The 20,161-nt window shown below is 37.3% G+C and overlaps 1 protein-coding gene across 1 annotated transcript in view; it reads right to left on the reverse strand.

The window, feature by feature from the left end:
* IQCH (IQ motif containing H) overlaps positions 1–20,161 on the reverse strand; it is a 228,544-nt gene that overhangs the window by 135,210 nt on the left and 73,173 nt on the right. The window contains exons 7-8 of the mRNA XM_061158509.1: positions 15,885–16,005; positions 8,891–9,019 (exon numbers count right to left, since the gene is read on the reverse strand). Of these exons, the coding sequence (XP_061014492.1) occupies positions 8,891–9,019; positions 15,885–16,005 (250 nt within the window). The remainder of the gene's footprint in view (positions 1–8,890; positions 9,020–15,884; positions 16,006–20,161) is intronic.

Raw genomic sequence — 20,161 nt, forward strand, 5'->3', positions numbered from 1 at the left:
GTTAAGGCACAAATCTGCAGGAGTCATCTTAGAGCTGTGAGGCAGATGAATGAAACATGCTAAAGAAGGTAAAGCAGAAAGAGAGTTGCTACAACGCTGTGTATAGGCACCATCATCGCTAGTTTCCCTACTTCCTGATTCCTTATGAGACAAATGAACTCACTGTTTAAACCCTGCTAGTTAGGGTTTCTGATAGTTGCAGTCACATACATACCTGACGGGTACCCTTCCCTCTCCCTCCTCTCTATACCATGCTTACTCTTATTGCACGTGCTAGGGTCTCAGGAACAATGTTCAACAGTGATGGCAGTAAGAGTGATGGCAGGAGTGGTCATCCTTGAACTGTCTCTGCTTTTAATGAGGAAATATGAATAGAATACTTCTAGAGTTTCCTTACTAAGAACACTGTTTGCTTTGGGGTTTTGGTTGAAGACAACAATCAGGTCAGAAAATTCTCTTCTATTCTGCCCAGAAGATTTTCTCTTATTATTAATGTTGAGTTGTGTTTTATGATTTTTAAATTTTGATGTGTATTAAGATGATCATAGAGTTTTTCTTTATTAATCTGTTAATGTGGTGAATTATATTGTTCGATTTTTCTAATGTTGAATCTGCCACATATTCTTCCTTGATTAGGGTGAATGTAAAAGCCACACTGCTAACTTTTTATTTTTGGATGATAATTTCTTTACGGTGTTGTGGTGGTCTCTACCACACATCAATACGAATCAGTCTTTTATACTGATTGCACATACTCCCTCCCTCTTGAGTCCCGCTCCCCCGACATCTCACTCTTCCAGGCTGTCACAGAGCACCAGGCGGGCTCCCCATGTTATACAGCAGTTTCCTGCTAGCTATATATTTTGCACATTGTAGTCATACTGCTAACTTTTATTTAGAATGTTATTTTTTATGTTCCTGAGATTGATTTATATACTTTTTCTTGCACTGTCCTCATCTAGTTTTGGCACCAAAGTTATAGTAGCTTCATAAAATCAGTTGGCAAGTTCGCCTTCTTTTGTTTCACTATGGCATTTAATATAAGAATTACCTGATCTTTAAAATTGGTAAAACTTGTCTATAAAAGACCTGAGGCCTTTTTTTGTTTGGTATATTTGTGTGTGTGTGTGTGTGTGGGTGGGTGGGTGGGTGGGTGCGCAAGTATGCACATGTCCATCTGTAAGACAGATATTTTTACCTACCAAGTCAAATTTTTTAATGGTATTGTTTTAAGTTTCTGATTTTTTCTTGAATTAACTTTAGTAATTTAGATTTTTCTAGGAAAACTTTCATTTTGTTTTTTAAAATGTATTGACATTGTTATCATATTATTTTAAAAATTCTATCTATCTGCAGTTTCTGCACTTTTTCATTTTCATATTATTTATTTCTTCTTTCTATTTTTTAAAATTATAGCCTTATTGGAGTATAATTGACAAAAGAAATTATAAGATATTCAAAGTGTACATTGTGATGATAAATATACACATATATATATAATACATACCAGAAACTCATGCAACTTAATAGCAAAAAACCAAATAACCCTAAGTTTTAAATGAGCAAAGGACCTGAAATGACATTTTCCCACTCACTGAGGCAAAGCTCACCAGGCTACTAAAACCAAAGGAAAACATAAGAAAGGAAAAATTTAGGACAACCTTACTCCTGAACAATGGTAAACAAAATACTAACAAAAAAATCCAGCAATGCATACACAGGATGATATATTGTAGCTAATTTGGCTTATTTCTCAAGGGCATAGAGAATTAACAGGGGTGTCAGGGGAACCAGCTAAAACAGATTTAAATAAGAACCAGAGTCTTATAATATAATACCCACAATGTCAAAGCTTCTATTGAGAATCACTCACCATACCAAGAACCAGGAGCTGAATGAAAAAAGACAAGAAATACATATCAACACTGAGATGACAGAAAGCTTAAAATTACCTGACAAAAAGTTTAAAGCAACCATCATAGAAATGTTCCACAAGCAATTACAGAAACACACGAAACAAATGAAAGAATATAAAATCTCAGCAAAGAAATAGAAAGTCTCCACAAAGAAAATAGAATATATACGGAGGAACCAAATTGAATGTTTAATTTGTGTTAAAATACACATAACAAGGAATTCCCTGGTGGTTCACTGGTTAGGATTCGGTGGTTTCACTGCCATGGCCTGGGTTCAATCCATGGTCAAGGAACTAAAAATCCCACAGCTGTGTGCAGCGCAGGCAAAAAAAAAGAAAAAAATACACACATTTATCATTTTAACCATTTTTAAGTGTACATTTTTTTTTAAACAAATTGAAATTTTGGAACAGAAGAATACAGTCATCTAAATACAAAATTCAGTGGATGGCTCAACAGCAGAATGTAGAGGACAAGTGAATCAGTGAACTAGAAGACAGAAAAATACAAATTACCCAGTCTGAACAATGGAGAGAAAAGAGACGGTGGGTAAAAATGAACAGAGCCTGAAGGGCCTGTGGGATTGTACCAAGAGATCTGACATTTGTATCACGTACCCATAAAGAGAGGCAAAAGAAGTCAATGCTGAAAAAAAAAAAGTAATCAAAGAAATAATGGCTGAAAACCCCCGAAATTTGGCAAAACATACAAACCTATAGAAGGTGAGCCAATCCCAAACAAGATAAAACCAAAGAAATCCACATTAAGATAAAGTCAAGACTTCCCAAAAACTAAAGACAGAGAAAAATCTTGGAAGCAGGAGGAAAAAAGCAACATCTTACCTACAGCAGAAAAAAAAAAAAAAGAACAGTGGATTTCTCATCAGAAACCATGGAGGAGAAAGGAAGTGGCAAAGTTTTTTTAAATGCTGTAAGAAAAGCACTATCAACTGAGAATCCTAAAGCTAGTGAAAATATCCTTTAGGAAATAAAGGAGAAAACAAGACAGTCTAAGATGAAGAAAAGTGAAGATAATTTGTCACTAGTACTCTGACCCTCAGTTCAGTTCAGTTCAGTCGCTCAGTCGTGGTCGATTATTTGCAACCCCATGGACTGCAGCACTCCAGGCTTCCCTGTCCATCACCAACTCCTGGAGCTTACTCAAACTCATGTCAATTGAGTCTGATGCCATCCAACCATCTCATCCTCTGTCATCTCCTTCTCCTTCTGCCTTCAATCTTTCCCAGCATCAGGGTCTTTTCAAATGAGTCAGTTCTTCGCATCAGGTGGCCGAAGTATTGGGGTTTCAGCTTCAACATCAGTCCTTCCAATGAACATTCAGGACTGATTTTCTTTAGGATGGACTGGTTGGATCTCCTTGGGTCCAAGGGACTCTCAAGAGTCTTCTCCAACATCACAGTTCAAAAGCATCAACTCTTGGGCACTCGGCTTTCTTTACAGTCCAATTCTCACAACCATAGATGACTACTGGAAAAACCATAGCATTGAATAGTCGGACTTTTGTCAGCAAAGTAATGTCTCTGCTTTTTAATATGTTGTCTAGGTTGGTCATAACCTTTCTTCCAAGGAGTAAGCGTCTTTTAATTTGATGGCTGCAATCACCATCTGCAGTGATTTTGGAGCCCCCAAAAATAAAGTCTGCCGCAGTTTCCCCATCTATTTGCTATGAAGTGATGGGACTGGATCTTTGTTTTCTGAATGTTGAACTTTAAGCCAACTTTTTCACTCTCCTCTTTCACTTTCATCAAGAGGCTCTTTAGTTCTTCACTTTCTGCCATAAGGGTGGTGTCATCTGCATATCTGAGGTTACTGCTACTTCTCCAGGCTATCTTGATTCCAGCTTGTGCTTCTTCCAGCCCACTGTTTCTCATGATGTACTCTGCACATAAGTTAAATAAGCAGGGTGACAATATACAGCCTTGATGTACTCCTTTTCCTATTTGGAACCAGTCTGTTGTTCCATATCCAGTTTTAACTGTTGCTTCCTGACCTGCATACAGATTTCTCAAGGGGCAGATCAGGTGGTCTGGCATTCCCATCTCTTTCAGAATTTTCCACAGTTTATTGTGATCCACACAGTCAAAGGCTTTGGCAATGTCAATAAAGCAAAAATAGATGTTTTTCTGGAACTCCTGCTTTTTCAATGATCCAGCAGAATTTGACAATTTGATCTCTGGTTCCTCTACCTTTTCTAAAACCAGCTTGTACATCTGGAAGTTCACGGTTCACATATTTTTGAAGGCTGATTTGGAGACCTTTGAGCATTATTTTACTCGTGTGTGAGATGAGTGCAATTGTGTGGTAGTTTGAGCATTCTTTGGGATTGCCTTTCTTTGGGATTGGAATGAAAACTGACCTTTTCCATTCCGGTGGCCACTGCTGAGTTTTCCAAATTTGCTGACATATTGAGTGCAGCACTTTCACAGCATCATCTTTTAGGATTTGAAATAGCTCAACTGAAAATCCATCACCTCCACTAGCTTTGTTCGCAGTGATGCTTCCTAAGGCCCACTTGACTTCACATTCCAGGATGTCTGGCTCTAGGTGAGTGATCACACCGTCGTGATTATCTGGGTCATGAAGATATTTTTTGTACATTTCTTCTGTGTATTCTTGCCACCTCTTCTTAATATCTTCTGCTTCTGTTAGGTCCAACCATTTCTGTCCTTTATCGAACCCATCTTTGCATGAAATGTTCCCTTGGTATCTCTAATTTTCTTGAAGAGATCTCTAGTCTTTCCCATTCTGTTGTTTTCCTCTATTTCTTTGCATTGATCCCTGAGGAAGGCTTTCTTATCTCTCCTTGCTATCTTTGGAACTCTGCATTCAAATGGGTATATCTTTCCTTTTCTCCTTTGCTTTTTGCTTCTCTTCTTTTCACAGCTATTTGTAAGGCCTCCTCAGACAAGCATTTTGCTTTTTTGCATTTCTTTTCCTTGGGGATGGTTTGCTCCGTGTCTCCTGTACAATGTCATGAACCTCTGTCCACAGTTTATCAGACACTCTGTCTATCCGATCTAGGCCCTTAAATCTATTTCTCACTTCCACTGTAGTATCATTAGAGATTTGATTCTGGTCATACCTGAATGGTCTAGTGGTTTTCCCTACTTTAAGTCTGAATTTGGCAATAAGGAGTTCATGATCTGAGCCACAGTCAGCTTCCAGTCTTGTTTTTGCTGACTGTATAGAACTTCTCCGTCTTTGGCTGCAAAGAATATAATCAATCTGATTTCGGTTTTGAAAATCTGGTGATGTCCATGTGTAGAGTCTTCTTTTGTGTTGTTGGAAGAGGGTGTTTGCTGTGACCAGTGTGTTCTCTTGGCAAAACTCTATTAGCCTTTGCCCTGCTTCATTCTGTACTCCAAGGCCAAATTTGCCTGTAACTCCAGGTGTTTCTTGACTTCCTACTTTTGCATTCCAGTCCCCTAGAACTGATAGAAGATTAGTATCCAGGATACACACATAATATTATAAATAACCAAGAAAAAACAACCCATTAAAAAAAATGCTGAAGTTTTAAGTCAGTTTACAAAAGAAGATATTCAAATGAGCAATACACATATCAAAAAAAACCCCACAAACTGTTTAACTTTATTGGTCATCAGGGAAATAGAAATTAAACCCACAAAGATATACCACAACAATCTTCAGGGTGGCAAAGCAATAAACAAAGAAAAGGAAATATAAAATGTTGACAAAGATATATATCATCTGGAATTTTCATATACTGTTAGTAAGAAAATAAATCAGTAGAAACACATTGCAAAGCCATTTGGTGTTACCTACTAAATCTGAGCATATGTTTACCCCATGACCCAGCAATTCCTTTTACTATGTATCCAAGAGCAGGGTGTATATATATATATTTACATTAAAAGACATATGCAAGAATGTTCATAGTGGTATTATCCCTAATAGCTCTGTGGTATAAACCACTGAAATTCCCATCAACAGTAGAATAGATACAAAATTGGGGTGTGTTCATACATATTCATTCATACATATATAAATATCAGGATAACCCTGATGCCTCTCTTTTCCTCACTCCTATCTGTTAGCCATTCTTCATTTCTTTCTTTCAGTCATTCCTCATGGCTCTACCTCCAAAATCCAACCTGAATTTGTTTACTTCTCCTCATATCCACTGATACCATCCTCCTTAAATTCACCATCATTTCTCACCTGGTTTACCAAAACAGCCTTTTAACTAGTCTTCTTGGTCCCACTCATGTTCCTCTATGAGTCATTATCTGTAAAGCAGTCATCATGGTCTTATTAAAATATAAATCAGATCACCTCATCCTCCTGTTTAAACTTTTCAGTGATTTCTCACTTTAATTAGGATTAAATCCAATTCCTCATCATGTTTTTTTTTATTTTTTTTTTTTATTTTTTTTATTATTATTATTTTTTTTTTTTTCCAGTGGGTTTTGTCATACATTGATATGAATCAGCCATGGATTTACATGTATTCCCAATCCCGATCCCCCCTCCCACCTCCCTCTCCACCCGATTCCTCTGGGTCTTCCCAGTGCACCAGGCCGGAGCACTTGTCTCGTGCATCCCACCTGGGCTGGTGATCTGTTTCACCATAGATAGTATACATGCTGTTCTTTTGAAATATCCCACCCTCACATTCTCCCACAAAGTTCAAAAGTCTGTTCTGTATTTCTGTGTCTCTTTTTCTGTTCTGCATATAGGGTTATCGTTATCACCTTTCTAAATTCCATATACATGTGTCAGTATGCTGTAATGTTCTTTATCTTTCTGGCTTACTTCACTCTGTATAAGGGGCTCCAGCTTCGTCCATCTCATTAGGACTGGTTCAAATGAATTCTTTTTAATGGCTGAGTAATATTCCATGGTGTATATGTACCACAGCTTCCTTATCCATTCATCTGCTGATGGGCATCTAGGTTGCTTCCATGTCCTGGCTATTATAAACAGTGCTGCGATGAACATTGGGGTGCACGTGTCTCTTTCAGATCTGGTTTCCTCAGTGTGTATGCCCAGAAGTGGGATTGCTGGGTCATATGGCAGTTCTATGTCCAGTTTTTTAAGAAATCTCCACACTGTTTTCCATAGTGGCTGTACTAGTTTGCATTCCCACCAACAGTGTAAGAGGGTTCCCTTTTCTCCACACCCTCTCCAGCATTTATTGCTTGTAGACTTTTGGATAGCAGCCATCCTGACTGGCGTGTAATGGTACCTCATTGTGGTTTTGATTTGCATTTCTCTAATAATGAGTGATGTTGAGCATCTTTTCATGTGTTTGTTAGCCATCTGTATGTCTTCTTTGGAGAAATGTCTGTTTAGTTCTTTGGCCCATTTTTTGATTGGGTCATTTATTTTTCTGGAATTGAGCTTCAGGAGTTGCTTGTATATTTTTGAGATTAATCCTTTGTCTGTTTCTTCATTTGCTATTATTTTCTCCCAATCTGAGGGCTGTCTTTTCACCTTACTTATAGTTTCCTTTGTAGTGCAAAAGCTTTTAAGTTTCATTAGGTCCCATTTGTTTAGTTTTGCTTTTATTTCCAATATTCTGGGACCTCATCATGTTTTGAAGGGATGCCTTGCTGGTTCTGCTATAGTGTAAAGTTTTTAAAAAGAAAGATCCTAAGATATACTAAATGGCTTAAACAAATTAAGAGTTTATTTCTCTTTCACACAACAGTTGAAAGGAAAAGAGTCCTGGGTAGGCAGGGTATCTTGGCCAGACTCAACCTGGAGTTCCATTTTTGACTCCAAAGTGCTTGCCCAGCATATATATATTCATCCCAGCTAGTCAGAGATGGAAAAATGAAAAGAGGAAGCCATGCCCAGAAGTTTCCCTTTTCCTTTCCGCTTACATTCTCATCGTCCAGAACCTGGAAGGAAGTTTCCAAGTTCAGCTAGCTGAAAGGAAGACTAGAAATGTCTTTGGCCAAGCTGACATGCGCCCACCCATGACTTAATTACTGTGGAAATAGGGAAGAATCAACCTTGAAGACAACTCGTGGTCTCTGTTCTACCCTACACCATTCCAGTCTTCTCTGCCTCTCCACCCTTATCTCTTCCTTCTCTTGGCCCTCCAGCCCCACTAGCATTCTTGCTTATGCCCTCCTTAATCCCCTGGGCCATTATGCCAATGCTGCCCTACATCTGAAATACTCTTCCCTACATCTGTACATGACTGGCTCCTTCTCATCATTTGGATCTCAACATCTTCCAAGATACATTCCCTGACCCTTCCCTCCTGAGCAAAGTAATCACTTCCTTTTATCATTCTCAGTCCATGTTATTTTATTTCTAGCACTTGTCCTTAGCTTAAATTCTCATTTACTTACCTGATTATTATCTATATCTTCTACTAGAATGTAAGCACCACAAGAATACATGTGATTGACTTATTTTCTATGTCAGATCCCCAACTACCTTGGATAAAGCAAGCATTCAACAAATACTTGTTGAGTAGATGAATTTATTAGCCCAAACCCCTCATTCTATAACTGGTGAAGCTGAGGCCCTGAGAAAGTAAATGACTTGCCTGAGGTTCTGGAACCACTCAGTAGATACCTAGGTAGGTGCTTTTCTCCTATTTTAGCCAGCCTCCTCTTTGAAGTCTTCTATTATTTCACCTCTCAGCAATCATTCTGAATACTCACAGTACTAGATTTTAACATCCATTTGGTTTTCAGTTTGTAATGCTTTGTGTTGTTATTTATTTTTTATTATATCTGTCTTATTTTCCCAACCACGCTGCAAATCCCTTGAAAATACCAACTTTCTCACACATAGAAAACACAGGCCCTAAGTAGGTATTTCACAAAAAGACTAAAGTTGCTTTATTCAGTAAACTGAAACTCAGAACCATTACAAGTTTAAGTCTCTCCTATTACTGAAGATAAAAGTTGGATACTAAAAGAGTAGATTTTGGTAATTTCTGTTTATCCCCAACTAAGAAGACTGTCTTACCGGTAGCCAAACTCTTATGTCCTTCATCAAAACGATGCAGAGGAGCGGCTCTGGGTATAATAGGTGGATTCTGAAAGGTAATTCTTGCTGTTGGTGGAATCAATCCTCGTTCTATCATACTTAAAACCCCTAAAAAGGAAGGTTAGAAGAATATGAGTTTAACTTCAAGCACTTCCACAAAGTCTGAACTCTTTAAATTTCACAAATGTAATTTTCTCTATTCATTAGTTTATTTGTGAGAGTACATTTAGTGCCTTAATCCTTTGCATGAAAAAATAGCCATAGTATGTGTTCTATCTATTTGTCTAACAACCAAAGGAAAAAAGATGGCATTTCTAATAGTGGTATTATGAAATAAACTTGTACTATTGTAATTTCAAGATAGAAATATACTTCCAATGCAAACAAAAACTTCTTTGTACATCATGGCATTTTCAATTATTACTAATATTGGTATTCTTTTTAAAATTCAGAGAAATCAGGTACACAGTCCATAACTAAGGAGATCTTTGGTTCTGAAAGAAAGAAAATCTGTGTGCTTTGAAATTGTATTTCTGTTGTTATAATGAGTTACATTTTATTCTTTAAAAAAGAGTTCCTTTTAGACATTTCTCATATTACCAGAAGATGTGAATGCCCAAATAGATTGTTTCAGTGTAACTGGGCAACATGGTTAGTATTACTGCAACTAATTTACAATCCCTAGATCTCCTACTGTGTCAATATGACCAGTGCCAAGGTTTCTCAAGGCCAGGAGACATCGTTTTCGAAAACTTCAATGAGTAAATGAATAACTGAGCAAAGCCTGCTGTCAGGGGCAAAACTCACATTAGGGGGCATCTATCATAGGTGGCGCTAGTGGTAAAGTGGTTCCAATGCAAGGAACCAAACAGATGCAGGTTCGATCCCTGAGTCGGGAAGATCCCCTAGAGGAGGGTATGGCAATCCACTCCAGTATTCTTGCCTGGAGAATCCCATGGACAGAAGAGCCTGGCAGGCTATAGTCCAGGCTGCAAAGAGTTGAACACAACTGAAGAGACTTCGTACACATGTATCATATTGAATCCAGAAAGTCAGGGAGTACTTGACATAGATGTGTGATAGGGCTTCAGCTTCTTGTTGCTGTCAGGTAATAGGAAGAAAAATAAAAAACTCTGGGTCTCAATGAAATCTAAGTAAAAAAACTGTGTTCTAAACTGGACGAGGCTGAAGAAGTTGGCACACATCCTAAGAGGGGTAAATACTGTTTTCATTTGCCTTATCACCTCTAAGGACTATATCATATCACATTCAGGATATTAAAGTCTAGTATTAAAGGAATTCAGAAGAATGATGGGAGAGCTGAAGAGTTCACTAACAACAGTGATTCCAAAACAATGTTGTAAGTGATTCTAAAACAATGATTCCAAGAGAAGTCTTCAGTTTATTTGGGTGTGTGTGTGCGAGCGCCCATGCTCACTCAGTGGTGTCTGATTCTTTGTGACCTCACGGATTATAACCCACCAGGCTCCTCTGTCCATGGAATTTTCCAGGTAAGAATAATGGAGTGGGTTGCCATTTTGTCCTCCAGGAGATCTTCCTGACCCAGGGATGGAACACACATTGCCTGTATTGGCTGGCAGATTCTTTACCACTGAGCTACCTGGTAAGTTTACTTACCACAGGATTATTTGGAGTGAGAACTTCTTATTAAAAATGGATATTCCAAAAAAAAAAAAAAAAATGGATATTCCTGGGGCCTATCCCAATTTCTGAGGCGAAGCCCTGGTAATCTGCATTACTGAAGGCTCCAGGAGATACTTAAGTGCATTGAAGTTTGAGAACCACTAGAATTGGGGCCCAGTAATCTACATTTTATCTTATTTTATTTTATTTTTAGTAATCTACATTTTAAATAAGCACTCCAGGTTAATCTTTTTCACGATTAAAACTTAAGATCTACTGATCCCAAGTACAACTCTTCAAGCCCTTTTCAACATTAGTATTTTGGGTTTTTATTATGAAAACACCAGAATTCAACTACTTTAAAATAGAAAAACTAATATATATATATATATATATAAACGAATTCTTTGTCCTCACAAATATTTTCCACCTATAAATATCATACCCCATGTCCAAGAACCACGCCTATTTTGTAGATGTGGAAAACAGAGGTCCTTCTAATTCAGTGTATTTTCATCACTAGAGTGAGTTTCATTCTCTGAGAATCCCAAAGAATATGAGCATGATTTTAACCTTTGCTTTAGTATTGGTTAAAGCAATTCACTTAATTTTAGACAAACACATGTGTGTATTTACCATTGAAAGGAAAAAGTTGAGATTTTGGAATAAGCAAAAGAGATTACTAGTTATCTTTTCATCACAATACTGGAGACTTTGATTATCTGACCCTATAATTACCTTTGTTTTTGATTAGTCTATTTTACAATTCTGTAGTGATTAAGGTTAGGTGATAGAAAACTGAAAGCAATGCAAATAATTCTTGTTTATATATATGCAAATAAATTTTGACACATAGAAGGAATGTACTTCTTCCACCCCCAAAATTCAGTTTTACCTGCATTTGCAAATTTATTTTTAAGTTAATTCAGAGTGGCAACAGAACTTTGCTGGCTTCTGTTTTTCTGATTTTTCTAATTTTTATTTTATTATTTATTTGGTTGTTCTGGGTCTTAGTTGTGGCATGTAGGATCTTTTAGTTGGAGCATCTGAACTCTTGCAGCATGTGGGATCTAGTTCCCTGTTGAATTAGGGAATTGAATCCCAGGGATTCAACGCGGACCCCCTGCATTGAGAGCACAGAGAATTAGCCCCTGGACCACCAGGGAAGTTCCTTGCTTTTCTAATTTTGATATTCAGTTCAGTTCAGTCACTCAGTCGTGTCTGACTCTTTGCGACCCCATGAATCGGAGCACGCCAGGCCTCCCTGTCCATCACCAACTCCCGGAGTTTACTCAAACTCATGCCCATCGAGTCGGTGATGCCATCCAGCCATCTCATCCTCTGTCGTCCCCTTTTCCTCCTGCCCCAATCCCTCCCAGCATCACGGTCTTTTCCAATGAGTCAACTCTTCGCATGAGGTGGTCAAAGTATTGGAGTTTCAGCTTCAGCATCAGTCCTTCCAATGAACACCCAGGACTGATCTCCTTTAGGATGGACTGGTTGGATCTCCTTGCAGTCCAAGAGACTCTCAAGAGTCTTCTCCAACACCACACTTCAAAAGCATCAATTTTTCAGCGCTCAGCTTTTCTCACAATCCAACTCTCACATCCATACATGACCACTGGAAAAACCATAGCCTTGACCATAATTTTGTGTCTTGGTTCATTTGTGGCTGACAAGTTAGTCCTTGTTGGTGGGTACAATGACTGGGAATTTGGTAATCTCTGTAAATGGATCTCACAGAGATTTATTCCTTATTGAGAGACAATGGAGAATATAGTTAGTAGTCTTCCATTTGTCTTTGTGTATTCTGAGCTGAATTCAACTAGGTATTTCATACCCACAAGGAAGGAGAATAACTCTTTGATATCTGGACCATTACGCTTCTGTGTTTATTTTTCATCTGTGGCTGAAACTAGAATGGAAGCTATAAACTCTATGAATGTCTATGTATCTGTAATTCAGAGAGGTCTTTAATTCTCATTATGAATGTAGAATGTTTATTGTCTCCAGGCGGTATTAATAAATTAGATGGTAAAATCTCAAAGGAACTCTGTTCTGATTGACTTACGTAGAGAAATGAGCACTTACAGGAACTGAATATTCCTAAAATCCCCAGAAAGTAAGGAAATTGAACTTCTACTATTTTAGATGAGCTCCCTCTCACCTCCCAAATTCAGAAGCTCATTGAGCCTCCTTACTTTTCATGGCAATATGGGTTATTTGCATAGATGCAATAAGAATCTTTTCTTCTTTTACTAAGATAGAATTGGAAAATTGTTTATGCAACCAAGAACTTGCCTGGAATTTCATATTTAATAATGATGCTATTAATCAGGTATAATAAACTACATTTAAAGGACTAAGCTTGATTTTTTGGAACCAAAAGCCTACAAAGCCCTCCAAGAAAAACTGGCCTGGCTTACAGGATTTCCATCCTTAGAGTTGCAAAGTAATGTCAGTTCCCAGCAGGCCCAAGAACCTTAGGATATTAGGAGCATCTCTAGAGGAGAGGAATGTGCCCAAATTTATAGGTCCTACAGTAGAAATCTGGTGGACAGATTTTCTAGCCTCAGGATAGCAAGTAATAGAGGCTTTTAAAAGTTCAATCTGAGATTCCTTCCAACAGAGCAAACTTAAGATAGGCTATGTGGTGATTAACATTCTTGCTGCACCTTGTAAATAATCAGGCCAAACCTAATGAAATGACTTATTTTGTGAATAATTTTTTAAAGATCATTTTGCATCAAACTGGGAGACAATTGTAGGAAATTTTTTTGATGTTTTAGAATGAGCAAAGGAGATTACTCGATACTTTTCAATGGAATGCCTCCAGGAATTATCTGAATCTAGTCTTTGACTATTGTACAACTCTGTAGAGATTAAAGTTAACTTGTGGGAGAAAAAACTGATAATAATGCAAATAATTCATATCTATAGACATGAAAAAAATCAGTGAAGATTCATTCCTTCTTCCCATGGAAATGCCAATTTTCCTTCTGTTTACAAATTTATTTCAATATTCCTGATCTACAAAGATATGTTCTTTGGATTCTCCTTTAGACCAATTGTGACATCTTACAAATTCTCTTTCAAACTGATTGAGTTAAAAACTAAAATCTTTGACTTGTGTTCATTTGTAAGAGACTCAGGATTTTACCTGTTTTTGAAAATTATCCCTTATCACCATTGTCTCATTAAATTTTCATAGCACTCTCACGTTCCTGTTGACTAGATTAGGAATTAGAATTCATCTATTCATTCATTCATTAAAAACTCATTCATTCATTCAGCCAATATTTAAGTTCCTTTTATATGTCAGAAACTATTCTGGGAACTGGGGATTCAATGGTGAACCAGACAGACCTCATGGAGCCTTTAGTGATGGAGAAGACAAAATAAATTCACAAATAAATATATAATTACAAATTGTGATCATCTATAAAGAAAAAAGACAGATGCTTGAGGAAATGACTTTTACAGGCAGAGGTAAAAGGACTTGTGAAGGCCTGATGTGAAAAACTGCTTGGCCTGCTAAGGAAAAGAGAGAAGTCCCATGTGGCTGGAGCACAGAGAAAGCTGAGTGAGATGAGAATGGAGGTGAGGCCAGATCCGGCATGCCTCATTTAGAATTTATTCTAAAACTGGAGCAAAACTTGCCTGAGGTTTCACAGAGCCTGAATTGAAAATTTGGTTTCTTATTAGAAGACTTATATTCTTAATCATTTAAGATGGGGATAGGGGTGGAGACATTATTCTTTGGATTTAGCAAGATAATTGCAGAAAAAGTAGAGAAATTTGTCTTGCATTTTCCAAAACTATTCTCTTCTGGAAGTTGGTCATCTTTCACCACATGCTGGACTTGTATAGATCTGGGGTGACTCAAATGACAGTTCAGAGCATCAGGACAGGTAAACATCTAGGCACCATATGAGCATGTGTGTGGCTTGTGCTTTCCTGGCATTCATATTACCTTGCACAGTACCAGACATATGGCAAGTAGTCAATAAATGTGTTGATTAATTGGCTGATTAACTACAAATATTATGGTAGGCCATGTGTTCTCTGGCAGATAATTGAGGGATGAAAATGTAATGCTTTTCTGGAACAAGTTGCTATGGTTCTAGATTTACCTTTGTTTTGCAGCAATTTTTTACTGTATCTATTGCTAAAGCAAGGATAAATAGATTGGTTGATCCATTCATTCATCTTAATTTGACCCCAGGAAGAATATAACCTTTTCTAAAGCAAGAAATAAAAACTCTGCTGGAGTTTTCCCAGGGAGTAAATATAATGTAAACTAACTAAAACCATGTGTCACCAAGATTTCTAAACAACTAGGGTTTATAACTAAGAAAGTAACTGTTTCAGTTGTGGGAGGTTTAATAAAGGAAGAGACTTATACTGATGCAGTCCCTCTTGAGTTTTTCTGTACCACCCTAGTGGGTCAGCAGACAGGATACAGGGGCTGCAAAATGGAGAACCTATAAATCTTCAGGTACCAGAGGAACCCTGGGGAACCAACTTTAGATCTAAAACACTCCAGACATCAGTTAGAAAGTGAGATAGAAATAAAGATCATCTCACTTGCTCATATTTGAGATACAAAAGGGGATCCACTTAAGCATTCTTTAACACGTCAGCCAATTATGTAGCAAAGAGAAGTAAAGAGGGTTACATTTATGACACTCAGGCTTTAGTCATTCACTTACTGTTTCATTTGCTTATTCATTCAACCAACTATTTAGTATCTACAAAATGCTAAATGTGGTCCTAAGCACTGGGGATGTTGAGATAAAGATGACATGACCTTTTGCTTAAAAAAATGAGAAATCTACTGGTTTTACAAACCAGTATTAGACTAAGTATTTAGACTGGTATAAGTCTAAGTATTTAGACTAAGACCTGCATAGTTCACTTAATAATTACATTCATTTCTGGCTTCATATTTTTATATGGTAGTATACTGAAATAAAATTTTAAGTATTATCAGAAAAGGATCAGAAACTATCTGCTCAGAAGCTTGAAAAATTATAATATCACTTAAATACAATAATAATTTTAACATGTAAATATACCAAAATCTAAATCAATAGAAAATCTATAGAATAATGGATCTTAGAAGTAGAAAGGGACTCTGGTGGTCATCTAGTCCAACCTTCTGATTTACAGAGAAGGAAACTCAGGTCACAGTGAGGACTTGACTTGTCTGAAGTCACCTTGGAGAATTAGTGTCTGAGTCTGAATTCAAACTCAGGCCCCCAATCCCACCTGAAAACTCTTTCCCTTATGTTCCTAAACATATAAAATGCTTATTTGAATCACTAACCTTTGTTGGCATCTGCCTGTAAGACTGGCACTGGGGTGAAATAGGGATTCGTGCGATGAGAAGCTGGCAGAACCGTGAGGCTGGATATAGTGGAACCTTTTATTAACTTCTGAGCCTTCACCTAAATGATCAAAAATTTGTTCTCAGCAGACATTTTTGCCTTCAAAATGAACACAGTTTTCTTCTTCTAAACAATAAATAAGATTATGAATATGAATAGTTTCATTAAGTTTTAATAAAGTAGAAATATCAGCTCCAATTTTATTGCTCATGGGTACCCTGTGCTATTGTCTACTGTCAGGAGTTTGTGTAATTTAAAATAGTTAATTAAATCCAATTAACATGTTGTGATTTCCACTATGCAAAGTCAGTATAGTAGTTAATAAAGGAACTATTAAGATTTTGTTCAATTTTAATGACTACAATATAAAAGTCCTAAATCTTGACAGAGGAGGTTTTGAATACAGCAAAGTTTTGTATAGGCAAATTTTCTAGGAAATACATATTAGAGTTTTGAGGATAAATAAAAACTGGGAAAATGTAAAAATAAATATATCAGTCAACATTAACAGGCTAAGGATAAACTCAGAGCAGACTCTAGCAGATCTTAGAAACAGTTAAGGATGTGATGTATAGATCACTTAGAGTAGGTGATTACTTTTCCTAAAGTCATTAAGTGCTTTTATTATAGTCATGAAATATGAATTGTTTCTATTAAATGCTTTCTAGGTTTCAAAGATTGTATGTATTGCAAATAAATCACATGTAATTATATAGCCCAAGCACAGTATTTTTACCTTTATTACAGGAGTTTATGAATTACCTGGGCCCTCTCATCAGGGAAGATGCAACTGCTTGGTATTTATAGATGATTTTAAAATTTCCCAGTCATTTTCCAAACATTAATTAATTTGCATAACTTCCAAGGGAACTAGGTAATGGTTTGCTATTTAACTACTGATTTTAATAAAGAACCAAGTCAGAAAGGTTAGATTTGTCTCAGGTAACGGTAGAGTACTACATATGCAAAGATTATTCAATCTGAAGATTGATCTGATTCTGCATTAGTGAAATTTGCCACTGGATTCCACTGTAGCACATCTTCTAGTTCATCAAGGTCATGGTGACCTTAAGGAAAAAGAAAGGGAAAGTTTCATCAAGACTCCAGGGAGAAAATCACTTTGAAAAATAATATTTACTGGCTGAGAAATGTCTGTGAACAAAGTTATTTTAGAACTCCACTGCCAGGATGTGGCACTTAAGGGAAACCATTAGTATAAGTAACACCATCTTATGGACACCAAACCCTTTGGCGATGTTTGGAGAGGACGGTTTAAAATGACTACAAATAGGATTTTTAACAGGAAAGAGCAGACTGTTAGTGCAGTCAGCTTCCTTCCAGGCAAGCGGGAAGAAGCAAGGGTAGAGCTCTGAGTTGCGCTGATGAGAGTGCGCATGCGCATTGTGCGATTGTGGCACTTCAGAATTGCTGGTGCTCCTTGGTCTCTCTTCTAATCCTCAGCTCTCCTCCCCCGACTTCACTTCCAGATAGGAGTAACTTCCAGGAGCTCCTCCTAACCAGGGAAGCTGAGATAATCATACAGTGTACTGTGATCCAGACATGGCGCAGACATAGACAGGGATGCTCAGTATCAAAAACAGAAGGGTCTCCAGTTGTCTGGTTGATCTCAGGGTCAGGGAGGCAAAGGTAAATCGAAGGAAGATAGAAAGATTCCACTTAAATAAAACTGTCAAACACTGTGAAGGTGTAAAATATAGATTTGGCAGTATCGGGGCTCACAGCATCGTTTATCTGGATTTTCTGAAAGCCTTTGACAAAGTACACCTGACAATGTGCTCTTGAAAGCTAAAGTAGCAGGATCTGACAGCAAACACAATGTAAAGTGTGACACGAAGGAGATGGGGGAAGGCAGATGACCATCAGATTCTGTCAGGCTGTCAGCACTTTCATAACGCTGGTTTCTTTCATTCTTTACATTGCATCAGTCTCAACAACGTAAAAGCTGGACCCAAGGGCTAGGGCTGTGCTGAAAAGGCAGTGAGGGGTGTGTGTGTGGTAGGAGGCAGAGAGGGGTGACATCCTGGTGAGTTTACAGAAGTAAATCCTTCAGACAGGATCTCTGGATAGGAAACATCAGCCCCCTCTGCTGTTGGGTTCCCATGGTAAGGATAACCACTCCTGCATGTGCCCGGGTGGGAAGAACAAGGTCAGTAACAACCTCAGCATTTACTGAGCACTTACTATATAACACTAACTTTAATACAATAAACATTAAATTTCATGAGCAATGGAAAACCTAAGAGCTATGAGAGCACAGAAGAGGGAGTAATTAACTCTGTCTGCTGGTATCACAGAAGGCTTTGCAATGACTCTCAACACTGGCTGTATATTAGCATTACTCAGGGAGCTTTTTAAAAATACTGCTGCCTGGGCCCCAACTCTGGGCAGTTAAACCAGAATAGCTGTGCTGGAGCCTGGGCCTTGGTATTTTTATAAAGCTCCCCAGGTGATTCTGATGTGCAGCCAAGGTTGAGATGTACTGCAGTAAGTGATATTTAAATTGCGTCTTAAAAGAAGCATTGAATTATATCACGTGGAGAACAGGATGCAATTATAGGTAGAAAGAATGGTGGCAACAAAGCAAAAGAGCACACAAATGCATGGAAGTCTCACTGAAGGTGAAGGGCTCTATGTGGCTCGAGTGTACTGTGTGTATCAGGAGGATATGCTGTGAATGAGACAGGAAAGGTAGATAAACGCAAATTAAAGAAACCATGTTGAAAGTGCTGACTGCCTAACAGAAGTTGAATATCATCTGACTCTGGCTTCTCTTTTATGTCATGTTTGATACTTATACTGAACTGTGCTTTGTGGTTTGTATACTGCTAATAAAAGAATCATACTATAAATAGAACAATGTCTCTCATATCTGGTACCTCTCATTACCATTTCCAAAACTGTAATTCAGAACTCTTATCACTTTATGCGGAAATCTTCCATAATAGCTTAAAATTTTTTCAATATTTAAAAAATATAGAAAAGCTTAAAGAATAAAACAGCAATCATATTCCTGTCAGCCAGAATTAATCATTGTTAGTATCTTGGTATATTTGCTTCCAGAGATTTCAACCAGAAAAAAAGTTCTATTTTATTATTCTGGTAACAATGATATATGCTCATTAAAAAGATTCCAAATAAAAACAGAGGTGAAAATTGAAGGAACCATATCAAATATCACTAGGTGATTCATTACCCCTGATATCTTTGGGATGATTTACTTGTTGTTTTATAAAAATAGGATTTATATTACATTATTAAACTTAATTTGACATGAATTTAGTAGGAAAGGAAAAGGCTAAATTAAACCCAACCAATTATTAAGCCTCAAATAAATATTTCTTTACCACAAGATTCCTGTGAGTTAAAAAAGATTCCTCTGCATAGGTTGGCAAAGTTCTTCTTAAAGGGCCAGAGAGTAAATGTTTTAGGCTGTCCAGGGTCTATCTTTATAGCTGGAAAGTAGCATAAGCAATATGGAAACAAAGGTGTGAAGCTGTGTTCCACTGAAATTTTATTTACAAAAACAGGCAGTCTGTCCTCAGGCAGTGATTTGTGGACTCCTGCTACATCATTAAATGTGATTATGAAAAAATATTTAGGTTATTTTTTTTTACCTATATATACATATATATTACTACATGTTTTTATTTTGGATAATATATCCTAGCTTCAGAAGATGAGAACATGAGAAGTTTCTTGTTACTTCCATCTCCTCTCCCTCACCTCCCAATTTTGTGTTGTAATATTTTTACATTGTCCAGATTTATAATACTCACATTCTGTTTTGAAGCCATCATTGCTATGATTTTTAGTATCGGTTCCACATGTGAATGGATCCAGTGATCATCAACAGTTCTTCTGGCATGGCTTCACTATGTTTGAGTTCTTTATTTTGTGGATTTTTAGATTGCCTAGCTTTGGTTATCAAGCAGTTCTTTCCAACAAGTGTTCATGGATATTTTACTTCCCTGAGCCTTTACACTTGAATTACACCTGGGGCCATCCTCTCTTCTCTCAAAACTCTGCACTGTTGTCTTCCACAGTGAATATAATGAAATCTGATACCAGCCTCATTTTTTTCTTTTTTTTTTTTTTTTTACCCCTTGTAGGTGATTTTTCCCTTCTGCCTAGATGTCTGAAGCATTCTTCCTCTTTCAAGTTCAGGTGTTTAACTAGGAAATACCTTTACATTAAA

This window comes from Dama dama, chromosome 12 (assembly GCF_033118175.1).
Source record: "Dama dama isolate Ldn47 chromosome 12, ASM3311817v1, whole genome shotgun sequence".
Classification (NCBI taxonomy): domain Eukaryota; kingdom Metazoa; phylum Chordata; class Mammalia; order Artiodactyla; family Cervidae; genus Dama; species Dama dama.